Source organism: Poromitra crassiceps, assembly GCF_964638095.1.
Source record: "Poromitra crassiceps genome assembly, chromosome: 4".
In the NCBI taxonomy this organism is placed as follows: domain Eukaryota; kingdom Metazoa; phylum Chordata; class Actinopteri; order Beryciformes; family Melamphaidae; genus Poromitra; species Poromitra crassiceps.
Window position 1 is genome coordinate 8,142,349 of NC_139626.1, and position 18,134 is coordinate 8,160,482.

Here is an 18,134-nt window from a genome sequence, read left to right on the forward strand (position 1 = left end):
AAGAGGAACTGGGGGTCCCCTCCCCTGGAAAAGAGGTTCCCTCCCCTTGACAGCTCCACAGAGGCCCCAGCCACCTGCCCTGCTGGGTCCGCCCCATATGAAAAGGGAAGCCCTTTGTAATCCGACGGAGATTACACCGCCCAACAATGCAGCGCTGAAAGAGCGACAAAAGCCCCGTATCAAACGCCGCTGAGGGGGGGGAGCGAGGCTATGATCTCCCGCTACTACCAAAACACTGACTCCTCCGCCACCTCTCATCTCCCCGAGAGCTGCTCCCCCCCTGCAGCATTCACTCCCTCTGTCCTCCTGCTCCCCTCTCATCTCTAGGATCTGCTGGCCTTTTATCAGCGCATTCCTTTTCATTTGCATTGCGGTGCGGGGAGGGCCAGCGGGTCTCTCTGATCTGATAGAGCCAGAAGAGAGAGAGAGAGCCAGGAGGAACCTGAGGGCATGGTGTGTGTGCGTGTGTGTGTGTGTGCGCGTGTGTGTGTGTGTGTGTGTGTGTGTGTGTGTGTGTGTGTGTGTGTGTGTGACAGGATACACGCACACACACACACACCCGCATGCTTTACACCACATTGCATTCTCAAAATAGGCAGGGACCTTTAGCAGACCGTAGGGATGAATTGTCAAGCACTCATGCCTTGTCTTTTAGGCGCTGTAAATCTACAGTACCTGTTTGTATGGCTGACGAGCGTATGGATGTTTGTATGGCTGACGAGCGTATGGATGTATCTTCATTCTTCTAGACCTATAAGAAGATTCAGGAAGTGCTGTCGTTGAGGCAACAGCAACCTGCGTTTCTTTTGCTCAAAATGAGGCGTTCACTTCCAAAACATGATCCATCCCTCCTGGCCAAGTGCCTCATTCAGTCATTCTAAAATATAGTCCGAGCACTCAAGTTACCGACTATATCCTTTAAGAAGTACCACAATTTACCAAAATATGCACCAAAAGTCTTCTCAAATGTGCCCTGTTATTTAAACACGCCAAAGCGAATCCAAAACCTGAACGGAAAGGCGTTTGGCCTGACGATCTGGCGTAAATGTTTGTGTTGCTCGCGGAGATGAAAAAAGAGGCAGTTTACTTTTGGGATTTCCTCGGAATCAATTGTGTCCCCGACCCACCCATTGCTCAAACGTGTGTCAGCGTAGGGGGGCTTTGGTCCTATATACGAAAGTCAAAAGTGATGATAGATTGAGGACACAAAAGACAGAAGAGCAACCGCACTGAATCTACAAACCTTCAGTCAGCCACACATTGACTTGGGTGGGTGGGGGGGGGGGGGGGGTATACCATCAGCTTGTACTTCTCATCAGTGTTAACCCTGAGAGCATTGAATAGAAAATCATTCAAATTGTATTATGTTAGGATATATGAGCCATTTCAAAATATTAATTCAGCATTATTTGAGGTGTCTGTTAAGGAGAGCAGTTACAGCTAGCAGCCCCCGTTGACTCGCCTGAGCGATTGCATACCTCTATTACGCATGATATATGAACGTATGAGAGGGAGCTATTTTTCATTACCGAGACATTGTCCCTAGAGGCAGTTGTTAAAGAAGAATCTATGAATTATCCCCCTTGGAACAACTGGCCCTTGTCACGAGCCGAGGAGAGAGCGGAGGAGAGAGAGAGGCAGGGGAAGAGGAGAGGAGAGGAGCATAGCAATGCACACCAGGGTATTGATAGTACCGGGGATGGAGAGACTGGAAGCAGGCCAGGCGAATGTGTCTGCGCTGCGTGCTGCGTGATCCCGCACATTGCCGCCTCTCCCTCTGTCCAGTTAATTGGAATACAAAGCAGAGCGGGGTCGATGAGAGAGCGGTGGTGGTGGTGGTGGAGGAGGGGGGAGGCAGGGGGCGCTGTCTGTCTAAAGCAACGCTCAACCTTCACTGCTCGCTGGGAATTGACTGGGGAACCGGCAAGCGAGACCGACACACTGTCACCGGTAAAATGAACTGTCACCTTGCATTTCTCAACCTCCTGGCAGCATCGAATTGGCCGCTTTGAACCATGTGACGTGACACTGATTGAGTTCTGGCTCTCTCCCCCCTCCGCCTGGGCTCTGAGGAAGGAGGCCCGTTTAATTTCAAGTGTACGGCCCCTCCATGCAAAGTACCGCGGCGCGGCGCGCGGCGCGGCAAGCTAGCATCCTCCTGCCCTTACCCATGTTTCCGCACACCAAAACCCTTTCGTGCGATGCTGCTATGCTCTCTCCTTCCTCGCCGCCCTCTCATTATCGCACGGTGCTGCTTCGTTACTCTGCCTCTCCGCCGGTCTTGTTTTTCTTACGCCACGCCGTCATGGCGGTCTGACAGGCACACAGAGGAGGAAAACTATTAGGGGGAAGCCATTTGGATCCTGGAGGCAATCCCAGGGAGTATTAAGACGTTAACCCTGGCCAAGTCACTTGTCTCTCTCGGTTACTACGCTGATGGAGTGGGGAACCGGGGTGCAGCAGTCGCAGGAGGGACCCAGGAGGGCTTCAGGTTGGCCGGCGCTTCAGGATCCAATAGAGCCTGACTCGGATGGGGGATGGTTGTCAAGAAAGTCCCGGCCTGGGCGGCTAAAAAGAGTCTCGCTGCCATAACAAAGGAATGAGGGGAGCATGCCATGCACAACTAGGCAGCATCTCTCTCAACTGAACAGGCCTCACTGAACAGTAATGGTGGGACGTGCGACAAATTGAATTCATCGCCCCCCCTGTGGAAATGATACTGTTGTGATGGTTGAATCTGTGTGTTACATTATTACAAAATATCACACAAGTTTACTATCTGACTGGTTTTTGTTCCTTTTATTTGTAACCTTCTTAAAAAGTGCTACATTGTTACCGTTTGTTGAAGGTGGATTTCACCATCACGCTTCATCCGTCTCAGTGGATGCACCCGGTTACTACTCTGCTTATCTCGGCTTCCCCGTCACGATCTCCATCGTATGTTGACAGATGTCTGGTGTTAGCCCCTAATAGCTGTGTTTGATATCTGCCAATAAAAATGACTCTTCTTGTGTTATCTCTTAAGATTACCAACCCCCCTCTTCTCCCATGAATACTGTAGCCAGTTTCCCCTTTGAAGCCCGGGGACCCTGCGGAGTGACATGCCACAGAGGAACTGGTAGAAACCCAAGGAAGTGAGCCTGGCAATAGACTTGTAAAAGAGCCTGAAACAACTGCCAGCAGCATGGGGTACAAACAGCACTGATTTGACCTCGAGCACAGTGCAGAAGGAGCGGGGGGGGGGGGGGGGGGGGGGGGGGGGGGGGGGGCGGTCGACTAAAGATGAGCAAAGATATCTGAGGAGAAAGAAGTTTGGCTGCTGCATCTATTAATAGTCCTGATATTTGTGCAGTCAGGCGTCGGTGCTATGGTGTGGTTGATTGTTTTTCACCTTGCTAGTCCCTCTGTGTCCATTAACCATTTTCTACACCTCTCCTCTGCTTGCCCTACATTCTCCAGTGGAAGGGCTGTGCTCATCCCACGCTGAAAAACACCCTCCTCCTCCTCTTCCCCGGCTGAACATCTGTCTGGGCCGGCGTTGGCTCCAGCACCGACTCTGACACCTCCAGATGGAGAGCCCGCTGGGAGCTCTGAGGTATTACCTACATAAGATGGCAGGGATCACACCTCTGGAATGAAGGCCCACACTTGTTTTTCCGGGTATACCGTCCCCTTCTTTGTTGTCGGGATCTGTCACTATGCGCCATATCTATCGCCGCCTCCCCAGCCCCTTGGCCTTGTGACTCATCCGAAAGACACAGAGCTTTGGGCTTGTGAAGAGAAGCATGGTATAACAACCCTCCTCAGCCCCTTTTCTAATTTACAGTAATGGGCAGTATGGTATCTCAACTGTAACTTCTACTCGGTGGAAATGTATTAATTATTAATATAGCTTTGAGAGAACTGCATAATCATATTTCAAATGACTATACCGAGTTCCATTTGCCAGCGAGTTGCTTTTTCAGAGGCCTGGAACCTGGAATGGTTTTAGATTGCACACACTCGAATAAAAGGCTTTGACTAAAATTCCCCCTTTTATTCCAGATTTGAAAAAAAAGCTCACGTTCAAAAATAGAACGTGTGGGAGAGCTAGAGTTGACTTCTCCAAGCCATTCTGGTGTCTTGACAGATTGACTCTGAATTCATTTGTGGCTGAACTCTGGGTGAACCTCAGCTTTAGGGAAAGGGCACCAACAGGCCAGTGCTGCTGGGCCAGAAAACTCTGTGTGCAAACCTAACACCCAGTGCAAATATTGAAACTGCTGCCCCTATACCATCAGATGAATCCTGGTGGTCAGGACAAGCAAACGTTTAGCAAGGGATGACGCCAGAGTAAACGGCACCATGTTAAATTATCAACTCAATTCTTCTTGTGGTTTTAAAGAATACATGCGATTGCTATACAGAAATACATGTTTGAAGTTACGTGAACTATGCAGGATTTGAGAGAAGTATTATAACTAGAAAGTGTCAGTTGTATCCAAATAGAATTTGGGTAACAAATCAAGTGTGAAACCTGCCTCCCTGGAGTTTGTTGTCATGTTTGGAGCCCCTGGAGGTATTTTGAGGTGAAAAGGTCACTGGGAACCACCCCATGTGTTGTGAAAGATTCCGCTTGTCACATTATGCAAGGGGGAATTTGCCTTGGCTATTATTGAAATAAATATAGAAGATTTTGTGAATTGTATAATGCAACCCCCAACTATTCTTGGTTTATAAATGTTGAAAGAGAAAGAGAGAGAGAGACTCACAAAAGTCTGAGAAAAAGAGCACATGCTGTAAAAATATATATAAAAAAAAACTTTTGTAGAATTCAACAAGGATAATCAGCATTTATTACAGTCTCACCATTTCCCTTTTATGGAACATATGGGCAGGCAATTTTGAAACCACATTCTTTATTTTCATTTATGGTTTTAAGCTAAATCATCTGAACAATTGTTGGAAAATACCCTGTAAATAAATAGTGCAAACAATGACACTGATTACTCCAGTGTTGGAACACAAAACAGCATGGGCTTCTGCAGCATTGGGAAGGTTAGAATGCAACAACAGAGAGGAGAGGCATATCAAAGTATCTCAGCGTCCAGTTCACAAATCAATGCACTATAAGGACATAAAGCACACAGCCATACCCTGTACTCCACAAGTCCACAAGCAGTTTTCACAGTTTATCTGGAATGGTGCGACCATGGGGGGGGGGGAGGACGTGAAATTTGCTTAGGCCACCGCAGTCATATCATGGAAGTCACATCATAGTTCACAATCGTCCCCCTTCACCTTCGGAGAGGTGTCAGGGCCCGAGACTTTCTCCACGGGTGCGGGAGCGTTTCCCAAGACGCTGCTGCCCAGTTTCTCGCGTTTCTTCTGCTTCATCCTGCGGTTCTGAAACCAGATTTTCACCTGCGTCTCGTTGAGCTCCAGACTCGCAGCGACCTCCACCCTGCGTGCCCGGGTCAGGTATTTGTTGAAGTGGAACTCCTTCTCCAGCTCAGTCAGCTGCTTTGTGGTGAAGTTGGTGCGGATCACGTTGTGCTGGACTCCATACTCGGACAGGACAGCTGTGGGGAAATGGATGAGTGATGAATGGATGGATAAAAGCATGGAACTAATGGGGCTAATGCATTGGGATTTTGCAATGTAAACGAAAAATGCATGTGAGAATGATATAGGGTGAATTTAGAAAAACGAATTAGTTGCCAAATACATTTTTTATCACGGTGTTAGGCTATGAGAATGTAAAATATTTAGCCTATAGGATTCATTCATTCTGAGTGACTTGAGAACGTGTGGACTTTTTCCCCTTTCATTTGTTTAATTTTTTGCGCCATCATGTTCAGAGGTCTCAGGTTCTCTCCTAATTGCACTTTGATTAATTAGTTTTAATTTCCCCAATCTCTCTCAGGATGAACAAACCTGTTTTGGGGGGATTCCTCTTGACTTTCATCCAGTCGAATGTTTTAGAAGTTTGCTCTGTGTGATCCAAATCCTTCTCCATACTTTGGGGCGGTAACCTCGAGTAAATACTCTCCGAGTATTCTTGGTGCCTCTGCTCCCCGTTGCTGAAATGTAGATGGCTGCTCGGCACAACTCCAGGCCCACAACTGTCCCCAGTATAGGGAGCCATGTTTGTTCCAATGGGTGAAACTTGCGCATGAATGAACCCCCGCTCCTGCTCGGGACCGAGGCCATATTGGTGATGTCCGTACTCCAAAGTTGGCCCAAGTTGCGCACCGTACATCGAGTTCCCCGGTGCTGAAAACTGCAGGTCCAAGTTGACGTGTGGCTGGTGTTGGTGTTGGTGTTGAAGAGGGTGACTCTGAGTCGGGTGTGGTGCAGAAGTTGCAGCAACTAATCGCCCGTCCGATGGGTAACTATCACTTGTTGCGCACGAATTGGAGGATAAAGGCGTCATGTATCCATGGTTCAAATTGTGGTATCCAGCCTTGGCAGTGAAAATGTTTGCTCCCCGGTTGCAAACGGGGTAGTCTAGGTAAGAGTTCATCCTGTACGGGCCTATTGTTTCTACAGACTTGATAAAGAGTGAGCAGTCATTAATTGGTGCTCCCCTTGCCCTAACCTTCTAGGTTGTATGTCAAAGCTGTAAAACTGCCTTCCACCCTCATATCGCCTTCCTGACACACCATGTGACTCTCTAAACGCCAATGGCTAAGGACCTACAGCACTCTGTCAAGTCTGCAGGCTCGTCCATCAAACGGCTCACATTTACATGACAAATGCTTCAATCAAACTCGCCCATCCATCTGATAAGAACAAACACCAAAGCCACAGTTTCGGCTGCAATGATTCTAGAGTCCCTTTAAATGTCATAATATGTCAAAAAATAGCAATAATAACACCCATGAATACAAAAACATCATAATGATAACACTATCATCATAATTAAATAATAATAATAGCCAATAATGATAATATAATGGCCGAGAAGGAATAGAAATAGATGCCCTATTTCTCACAAGTGTTACCTCTAACCCTAACTCTTATTTATGTTGACAAGAGAGGAATTATTCAAAGCCTATTGGTGTGTATTATCGGATTAATTGTTTTTTTAACTTTAATTTGGTACCGATTGTTTAATTAATGGTTTAAAAAAAAGTGATGATCCATATCAGTGTGATATTGCATTTTTCTATTCTGCTGTGCACCCCCCACCCCCCAAATATCTTCAAGATAAGGTGGGATATGAGAGTTGGAGAACGATAAGTGATGAGATTGACGAAATTTATATAAAAGAAAGCCTGGTGTAGCAAAATATAGCCTAATATTTATCCGGCCTTTCGAGGGCTGAAGCCTGAAGCAGACTGAATCAGACTAGTGTTGTGGAGAGCAGCGCAATTAATTCAGTGATCAATCATTCCCTCTTTTAAAGATTGACAGCTTGTGTTGCCCAGTTTGCCCATAAAAGAACAAAGACACATTTAAGAGCTTCTCTCGGACTGTTTTTTCGTGCCTCAGATTTGAAAAAGCCACACTGATGCAGAGGCTATAATGTAATAGAGCTTGTAAAACCTATATAGTCCACAGTCATCCAAGGGCCCTGGCCAATTAAGTAAAAGTTAATGTGATGTTATAGGCCACAGTTGCTAATTATAGGCTCACCACACAAAAACGAAGATTTCCCCCCCGTTTTGGCTGTAACTTATTATTACAATTGTCTATTGTGCATGCTATTGGCCCAGTGCACCATACTATTTTAGCCTATATAGGTCTAGGATATTTCCTCTGGAGATCAAGTCTTGTGGGAACCCTGAACAAATTGCTTTTATTTGTAGCATGTACAGCAGTGGACATTTTAATTTAAACTACCCAGGCTTGGGTTATATATCGCTATATCGTGTTGCTGAACGAATGTTTTGATTAGTCCACAAGAGTATCTGGCCAGTTCATAACACTCGACGTCAATGGACAAGAGAACAACGAATACAATATAATAAATAAGCCTAAATAAATAAATAAATAAATAAATACGATATTTTCCCACTATAAATTAGACGAAAACTAAATAAAAATTGCATGCTGTAGCCCAGCCATGAAAGTGTTATTATCTTCATTGTATATACATTTGGAAATGGAAAGTTGAATGTGCATCAAAAATGAATAATAAAAAGCTGCTGAGTATCAGGAGGAATTCACATAAACCATATCTGCTACAAATGAGTCAACTTGGGAGCTTGCATGATTCTTTCCTGAGAACTGCAGCCCTCTGAGAAATATGACCTGTTTAGATCACTGACTCCCTGATTTGACCCGTTTAGATCACTGACTCCCTGATTTGGGTTTGGTGCGTGTGAGGCGCTGCACACGGAGCTGTACTGCACGTCAAACTGCTGGAAGTGACTCTGTCTCTGCGGAGGATCACAAGGAGGAGTCGGGTATTTGGAGTATTCTGGTGAGTGCGGGTAGACTGACTGTGATTGGTGGTGTTGCTGGGACTTGAGCGGAGGAGAGACCGCCTGGTAATCCCCGCCGAGATGGACATAACCCAGGCTGGAGAGAGTGGGGCTTCCCGGGGCGGAGGTCAACTTCTCGTCCTTCTTCTGCTTCATCCTCCTGTTCTGGAACCAGATCTTGATCTGTCGCTCGTGCAGGTTGAGCACACGCGCCATCTCCACGCGCCTCGGCCGGCACAGGTAGCGGCTGAAGTGGAACTCCTTCTCCAGCTCCACCAGTTGCGCGCTCGTGTACGCGGTGCGCGTCCTCTTGGAGGCCGGGGACGCGCTTGGACACTCCTCGTCCACGGAGCAGTCTGTCGGGAGAAAATTAATAATCATATAAGTGCAAGCCTCAACAGGATTTACCCAGGAATATATCAGTGATTGGCAAACTATGACATCAGTTGGTAGCCTAATTATTGCCATCACACTATAAATAAAAATCAATTATTTTTCAGAGGAACAGAAGCATTCATTTAGGCGTTTCACTTAATGGCACTACTGTATTTATGACGAGATTTATGTTGGCCTAAAAAGGTATAAACTGCGGGTTCAGCTGGGTCCGCCCTCTTCCTATACATCCGTGACCGTGGGCTGTAATTAATAGCAGGCCATTTGAACTTGGGGATGACGAAATTATAAATGGCCATTTCCTCAATAAGATTTCATAATCATTGTGTTACTGAATAAGGGGGGCTTAAATGAAAAGGCCTCATTTGTAAACAATTGCGGCTATACTGTCCGCGCAGTCGATTCATACAGACCTGCAATTCTCTTGTCGTGTTTCTGATTTAAGTGTCTGGACTCTTTCATCCAGGGGAAAATCTTTTTGGTGAGGGAAAACTTTGGGTTCTGCTGTTTTGGCCTCCGGGGAAGCTGATGTGATTTGTTGCCGAACGGCTGCAGCGTGCAGTCAAACATCTTTTGTTTGTTGTTGCCCTCCACTTGAGCCAATAAAGGCTGGTGCGCTGGAGTGTATGCAAACCCACTGGCATCTTCTCGGTCCTCTTCAAACTCGCGTAAGAAGTCGCGGTGGATGTTGCCGTATGTGGTTTTCTGCATTTCCATTAAATGTGTACCGGGGCCCTTTTGACCTTCTGACAGATCGCTGGCAGCCAAATGTCACATGGCAGGTTTCCAGAGAGCCGCGGGTTTCTGGCCTGAGAGGATGCAGAAAAAGGACAGAGACAGAATCAGGGAGGAGACTGCACGATCCATCTTATCAACTCAATAGTGTGGTGACATGAATAGCAAGCCTCTCCTGCACAGAGGCAACGGGAAGCATATAGTATCAAGACCTTGGTGGAAATGTAGAGACCCTGCACAAAATAACACAGTTTGATGATAATGTTATTTTTTCTTCCGTTAGGCCTATATGTTTTTAACCTTCACAATGGTCTGCAATTGCGTGGTTAATTTTTCTCGTTGCAGTTTCTCATTGCAGTTTTCCACGTCTATTATTATTATTATTATGTAATAAACAATCCCATGGTAGATCATGTAATTATTTGGAAACGAAGTTGTTTTAGTTCAGGTCACTCTTTTTGGTTGATTGAGAGAAGGGATAAAAGAACAATCGATATAGGCCTACTGATAAAGTAATTAGTCTGCCCAATAACAGTCTGCCCATTTAGGCGAGTAAAATACAAATCTTTTATATTCTCTTCAATATTTATGTTCATTTTTTCCTGTTTTTCCTTAGATGATGATGATGATGATTATTACAGTATTATTATTCCCTTAGATTAGGAAAACACAATGTAATTGCACAGGCTCACCACTACCATTTTCGGAGGGGGGTGGGGTGTCAACAACTAAAACGGTACTATCACATCCTACTAAAAATAGCCTGCATATGGAACACATGGAATTAAAATGAAAAGTCCATAGCTACAGCTATATTGTACCCCGAGCCAAAGTCAAAGGCTGTGAAGCTCCTTTTCAACCATACAGCCCAACCTAATTTTTATCCGAGGCTGATCCGAAATTAGCCTGAACAAAAATAGGACAATATGAACAGTAGTTTTGTGGAGCAGGAGAGAGAGGGAGGGAGAGAGAGAGAGATAGAGAATACGGTAAGTCTGGAGGCATGCAGCTTTATGAACTCTGGTTGAACCGTGGTCGGAGTCAGGCTCGTAAATCATAAAGACACATAGCCCAGTCCGCAGCACAACACTCGGCTGCCTACCTTCAAAACCCACATTCATTTCGCACTATTAAAAATCCTCTCTGAAACAAATAACGATTACTCTCACCTGTGGAAAATATCCCAGATTATAGTATAATCCCTCGCAGAGTCTGGTGCATAAAAGGACGTGATGGTGAGGCTTTGCATGCCGTGATGGAAGCAGAGTGGACAGTGTTTCTGCAGCTCACACCGCCCTGCATTTCTCCACACACTGTGTGTGTGTGTGGGGGGGGGGGGGGGGGGGGGGTGATCATGCATGCTCGGTCTCATTTCACATATATCTTGCGATAATTGTTTAATACTTTTTTATTTATATATATGTGTGTCTCGTGTGTATATATATATATATATATATATATATATATATATATATATATATATATATATATATATATATATATATATATATATATATAATTGTAATAACATATATATATATATAATTGTATATAATATATATATATATATATATATATATATATATATATATAATTGTTATTCTGGTAAACCGTCTGCGTGAGGCAGAAATGTCAGTGAAAATGATGCTAATCCAAAACATGGATGCCATCCATATTTTGACACTGAAGGCCCAATTTGTCTCAGAGGGATTTAGATAAGGAAAATGGGCTGTTAAGAAGTTGTTATATACCGCCCCCCATCACCACCCTACCCCCTCTTCTTCTGTGTCCTGTCTATCCTGTCTACCTCCTACCTATGGCTTGAAATGATTTCACCTAACTACACCTATAACGTCTCACTGCTAAGTAGCCTATCAAGGTGCATTCTCTGCCCAGCAAAACGTCATCTTTTGGGAATTTACAATCCGCTCCTAAAACAAGCAGCGACATCTCCATTTTGTTTAAACAGTCATGGGAACTTCTCCAGCCTATAATAATAAATTCCAACATGGCTGAACTCCAATGTAGGCCTGATGCCAGATATGCCATAAATAGGCTATAGCGCAGGCAACGACTGTCTGTCAGGCTACTCTAGATTTTACTCAATGAGCAAGCTTAATTTGGTCACATGGCCTATCCAATACGTTTACTTTTTGTTTAGGAGACATGCCAAAGTAGGTGGCAATCTGTGTCATTTTTCATCGTGTCTAATTTAAATGAGTGAATATATAGATTGACGCCACTAGGTTTAGGGGAGACAACAACGGCCAGTCTGTGCGCCCAGAAGTTTATAATGAGGCCTATTGGAAACATGGTGACGATCAGACTGCTGCAGTAGATCGATAGGAGTCTGCGGCGGTGCTTTGATCTCTCATGTTCATCTTTACTTAATCACGTTGATTGGTTTGTAAAGGTAATATTTAACTATAACACAACGTGACTAATTAGTAGGCTACCTTTGATCATTGAGCCATGATGCTACCAAAATAATTTTATGGTGGACAGCCTATATAGGCCTTAAGTCCAAAAATAAAAGTTATGGATATTTGATATATAGGTCTACTAATTGGTCGTATGATATGAAACCTTATTGGAGCTGCCTGCATCCTGTTTTACAGGCTCATTAACATGCAGCTGGCTTAAGCATATGACAGGATGGGGAAAGCTTGTGCTTACTGCAGTGCATACACCTGTTTATTCCAATTACTTTGATGGCATAAACCAAAAGGTATACTATATCAAAGAACTCATGGCTTCTTATATTACTCAAGACCTCTCTCTCTGTGTGTGTGTGTGTGTGTGTGTGTGTGTGTGTGTGTGTGTGTGTGTGTGTGTGTGTGTGTGTGTGTGTGTGTGTGTGTGTGTGTGTGTGTGTGTCCTTATATGAGGAGCTCCATATATCTCCCTAACATGCCTCTATACATGGATAAAACGAAGATAAAAAAAAAAAGTGCCATATAAATACAAAGAAATTCAGCAGTAACACCGTCTCAAATACCACATTAAATCAAACCCTGGCTCTGATATGTGAAGCAGAGCGGAGGAGGCTTGGTGCAAAATGCAGATGAATTGACATGATATAGTCAATGTATTGAGTGGAGACACTCAGTGGCCAACAAATGCACGTCTGGTCCCTCAGAGCTTATATACACAACAGTGGCATATAGTTGTCATTCAGTTACCTTTTCCCTGTATGACAGACAGCAGTCCTCTGTGGCCACATCGAGCTGCACTTATACATCCCATCATCATCGTCATCAGCATCACTACAAGCTCGAGACTCTCCAGGCTGTCTGTCTTATCTGTGATGGATTGGTCGTGTCTAAGAGATGCTGGAGGCCTGACAAATGTGCAGCGCTGCAAACCTCTCTCACAATTAGCTGAAGGAACCACGTATCCACACGAGATTTATTACTCTCAACTACATCAAAGAAAGTTGAATAAACATTAACAACTTTCCCTTTTCAATTCCCCCCCCCAATAAAGCACACATAACCAATCTTTTTTTTTTTATAAGGGGGTCTCCAATTATCAAGATCTAAAGTCTTAAAATATCCCAAGTAACTATACTCTGTTAAAAGAGATAATTTTGCCTGAAATATAACCTCTAAATAGAAAGAAAACATCTAAGTTCTCTCACCAGCCATTTAGGCCTATATGCCTACTACTTTATTCCCTCAATCTGCCACAACTATTCCGTTAAATTCTACCAATTTAAAGTCACACAAACTCTTCACATATGCCCCTCAAGGCTGTGCAGTAAATATATTTAGAAAACTTACTTTTTTCGATCTTATTTTCTTTAGCTATATAGGTTCCCCCCGTCCTCATGGAGGAGAGTCTTGGTCAGAGGCTGCAGGCTAGGCTCACATTTCCCTGCTTGGCTACTAACTCCTCCTCGACCATCTACATGGCAACAGGCAGTGCAGCTACTGAAGAAAAGACGTGATAAATGGTTTCCTGAACAATGCTCGCATTGAAGGCCTCTTTCACACATGTCATATTCTCTCACAACGAAGGCATCACATAGCTAGTCTCCATCCAAATTCCATGCAAATAAACGAGTGAAAATACATATCAATAGCCTATATAGCAGAGTCCTCGACATCGACACATTTACCACCAAACAAAAAATGTGGATAGTTGTTTTTAGTGAAAGTGATTAGGCTAATTATTGGACTGTTATACCCTGAAAGGCATTGTGTTTTTATAGGCCTATAAAACTCTCACTACTTGATCTTTGTTTTCCTCGTAAAAACGATGCGTGCGTGTGTCCGTGTGTGTGCGCGTGTGTGCGTGTGCGTGTGTGTGTGTGTGTTCGTGCATGCGCGTGCTTGTGATCGTTCATCCCATGAGGTCTTGTCCATCTTTACGCACAGAGCTTCTCCCCGAGGTGAAGTGTCAACTACTCCCCAAGGTGCGAATTTGTGACTGCTGCTTGTATATTCAAATTCTGATCTAGGCTATATATAGCCTATAGGCCTAGATGACAGTAAAACCTCGTTACGTGAAAGCCTATAGGCGGCATCCTCTTCATTCCATATTGAATGGCCCATGCTGCAGGCCTATAGCCTACTTTACTGAAATGGCTATTACTCGTTTTATTTGACTTTTGTTCAACATAATCTTCCCTTCCTATTTTTGAAGGCCCTGTGTCTTGATTCAAATTGAAATAAGCTGCTGACCCTGTGTCACTGGACATTTAGCCTATTTAGCCTATCTTTTAGGCAAAAATGTGCACACAAATATCACCGCAAAAATAAGACTAGCCTATGCCTATATGCCTATAGCCTAATGGGCCAAACAAATTAAATATGCTACATAGGCTACCTTAAAGTAGGCTACGATACTGTTAATAGCCTACTGAGTAAGCCTGGCTGCACACTATAAAGTAGTATAGTGATTTTTCGTTTGTGTGCTGCTACAGATGCAGCCTGAGCTCACAGACGACGCTGTGACCAGAGTTTCACCCGCCTCCAGGCCCAACATTAACCATTTCTAGCGACCTATTGGAATTAAGCAGAGGCTACTTTTTAAATGAATAGGCAATTTAAGGTCGTATTGCTTTCTTTGCCAGGTTAAAGGGGAGGCAGAGCAATCAGAAATGTTTCACTTTCAAGAAAAGTGTCGGGGATTAATGCTGTATGCTCACCACTTAGACTGGGCACCAACAAAACTATAGCCAAACATGCTGCAATAGACATGGCTTTTCTAGCATGTTCTGCTCTAACCTATGCCCTCAATGATAAGAGGTTGAGAAACCATCCATCATCAGCCAAACCGGTCTAAGGCGCCCTCTGGTGGCGGTGCAGCTGCGGTACACCATCACAGATTGAACACAGCCTGCCAAAGGATGAGGATGACGTGATAAACTAATAAATGCTTTGCTCGCCCTCAGAAAACGTTCAAGGTGACATTTGTTTCATGTATTTTATCAACATTAAAAAATAATCACCCAGAATGAAATGTCAATAGGACTAAGCGAGGCCCAAATGAATAGGTCTGCAATCAGCATGTGGTGTAGGGTAAACTCATTTTACTTTTTATTTAGACTAATAGAGTTTAGCCTACTCTTTTACATCCCCCTTTTAGGGCTGATATAAATATGTATTATATGAATGCACTGCGTATAGATAGGTATTTTAAGGGGGGACAACACAAATTATTCATCATTTTCTAAAAATAAAACAGACTATAATTGATTTGTCTTTATAGTGGTGGTGGTAGTGATGTGACCTTATGGTCATCATTAACTTCCCCCCACCTTTTTTACTTTCATCTGCATCACTCTCTAACATTATAGATATTTTCAAACAATAAAACGAGGCGCCAGACCTTTAGAATTATAGACAAATCTAAATGATACATTGTGTTTGCCGTGTTTTACCAGACAACAGAGTCCCTATTTGAATTTGAAATCGAAATCTATAGTGTGCTCTCACATAATGCGCAAAGCAGAGCCTGTTTTTGTTGCACAGCCCTCAGTCGTGTGCGTCTTGATGGTGACAGTGCAAAGTCTGCCAGGAGAGCCAAGCCTGCACACGCTTTCTGAGGCATCTGTGGCGGTAGTCTATCGTCTACTGACCCAGCGATGATCCCGTTTCTATGAATTATGCATGAGATCCGGGTACAGATTACCCCTATCAATATGCAATACTCATTACGCTGGTTAAATTGCCACTTAATAGTTATGAATATGTGGAAAATGTCTGGGACCCAGCATTGGTTTTACTTTTACCTGAAATGAGTTTGAAAAGACTGAAAATATTGGAGAAGTCTCTTTGCAGCTATGAGCACAGCATGCATGCACGCATACACACACACACACACACACACACACACACACACACACACACACACACACACACACACACACACACACACACACACACACATTTATATATACTGTATATATATATATATATATATATATATATATATATATATATATATATAGATAGATATATAGATATATAGATATATATGCACACACACACATATATATTCATGTATACATATATATATATATATATACATATACTGTATATATATACATACATACATACACACACACACACACACACACACACACACACACACACACACACACACACACACATATATATATATATATATATATATATATATATATATATATATATATATATATATATATATATATATATATATATATATATATATATGTATATATATAATTATAGTTATCAATAGACTATGCTATACACACTAGTGTAGCCTATCCTTTATTTATTTAAAGCCTGCAGTGTCCAGCCCAAAGTTGTCTTCACCGAGACTTCACCTTTGCCCGCTCAGTGACTTGATAGATCGGGATAAATCACTTCGGGACCTTGCTCAAGTTCGTTTCATGGCAGCTCTAAAAGCTCTTATTAGTCTTAAGGTCGAGTGTTGAACATTTTCTACTCAATATCACATTCTGTTTCGGAAATAGAGCGCCTTGAATTTCTTATTTTATTACGAGAAACTTATACCACGAGGTAATCCAATATAGGCCTATTTCCTATTGAGCAACTGAGAAAGCAAATTTCAAACAGAACTTGTTTTAACACTTTCTTAAATATAAAATCAGAAAAGTGTCAAATAATTAGTATGGGGATATTCTTGTGTGCAGAGGGAAATCTCCCTTTGTCTTCGTGGCTGAGTGCCAAGTAAACAGCAGTTGGCGTGAAGAGCGGCAGTAATAAAAACCTTGCAATAATGTTTAGACATTTTAGAAAAATATTTTAGAAACTGCACATGGGATGGCTAATTTTGTTGTGGAAACAGTTATTCCACATTTCCAACATAGTGGACACCACTTCCACAGTCCAGCCTTTCCAGTCCCATCCATGCAGTTAAGCCGTCACTTTCATTCAAGGTTGTGAATTATATAGTACATTGTCTACTCCCCAAAACCATAAAACCAACTTTATGGACCTCACGTGACTTTTCACAGTCTGTAAGTAATATAGGCCTATACAATCTTTGGTAAGGGGGATTTTTACCAACTTCGTGCCTTGCCTATACCTGTAAGCCAAAGCCATTCTTTTGGATTTTATCACCAGACTATTTGAAACAAGCAAACACGCATCTCGCAGCTTAGAGGTCAGAGGAGGTAAGTTTAAATGTCAAATCTTTCTTATGTTATCTCTCTCGCTCTCTTTAATCCGGAGCAAAAATTACCAGATGCACGGGATGAAATAATTTGGCCTATCTTTATGTTGTGCGTCTGACACTTGTACAATTCTTCAGGTTAATCATTAAGTGTGTTATGCGGGTCAAGCGACCTGAAGTTATCTTTCCTCTTGCCAATTGGATGTTGCTAGAGCAGAAATATGACTTGGGGACTTTTGTGTTTATTTATGCTAATTGATAATAGAGTCTTGAGACACATTCAAAGCAATTGAGAGAAACTTTATTTCAAGCGCTATGAGTTCACTTACAAATACAAAAAGCTTATTGGCGAAAAAAGCTTACATCACTGCCTATCCACAGAATAACCCTTTGCACTAAAATTTATCACATTGACAGGTTGAATACATTTGCATTGCTCATAATTACTCTAAACAATAAATGCACAAAATATCCTATAGCTACACATTGGCTTGTTTATGAAAGTTATGGTCTGGCCACAAGATAACCATCAAAATAGCATTAAAACTTACACTAAAGCGCTTTGAATGGCCCCCATCATACATTAGGTTTACATTCAATGAAGAGCAGCATAATGGTTTGGAAACTTTTAAACTGTACAGTGAATTTACTCCTGTTAGACCGTCAAGAAGTTACACAATAAAGAGCTCAAGTGAAACAGAGAGCAAAGAGCATGGACAATTAATACCCCCAATAATATTTACATCTCTTATTATTTTCCAAATAATGACATCTAAGCTATCATAGTACAACAACAGTAAACTAAAAAATGGCATTAAGACCACAGAATACTTTTTCTTGTCTATCACAATAGCATGCTGGAAGGTGCTGCGCTTTCAATAGCTTTACAGTACTCATGGATTCTTTTCATTTTTTTCTTATTTTTTTTTTCTTATTATTTTATTCCCCCAAGTTATTGAAAAC

At 42.8% G+C, this 18,134-nt stretch overlaps 1 protein-coding gene across 1 annotated transcript; it reads right to left on the bottom strand.

Moving 5' to 3' along the window:
• Window positions 1–2,259: 2,259 nt before the first annotated feature.
• On the bottom strand, window positions 2,260–6,505 carry hoxb1b (homeobox B1b; the record flags this gene model as incomplete). Its single annotated transcript, XM_083635738.1, has 4 exons — window positions 2,260–2,313; window positions 3,451–3,602; window positions 5,265–5,561; window positions 5,917–6,505. The coding sequence occupies 4 exons, from the start codon at window positions 6,503–6,505 to the stop codon at window positions 2,260–2,262; spliced, it is 1,092 nt and encodes a 363-aa protein (XP_083491864.1).
• Between the last annotated feature and the right edge of the window lie 11,629 nt (window positions 6,506–18,134).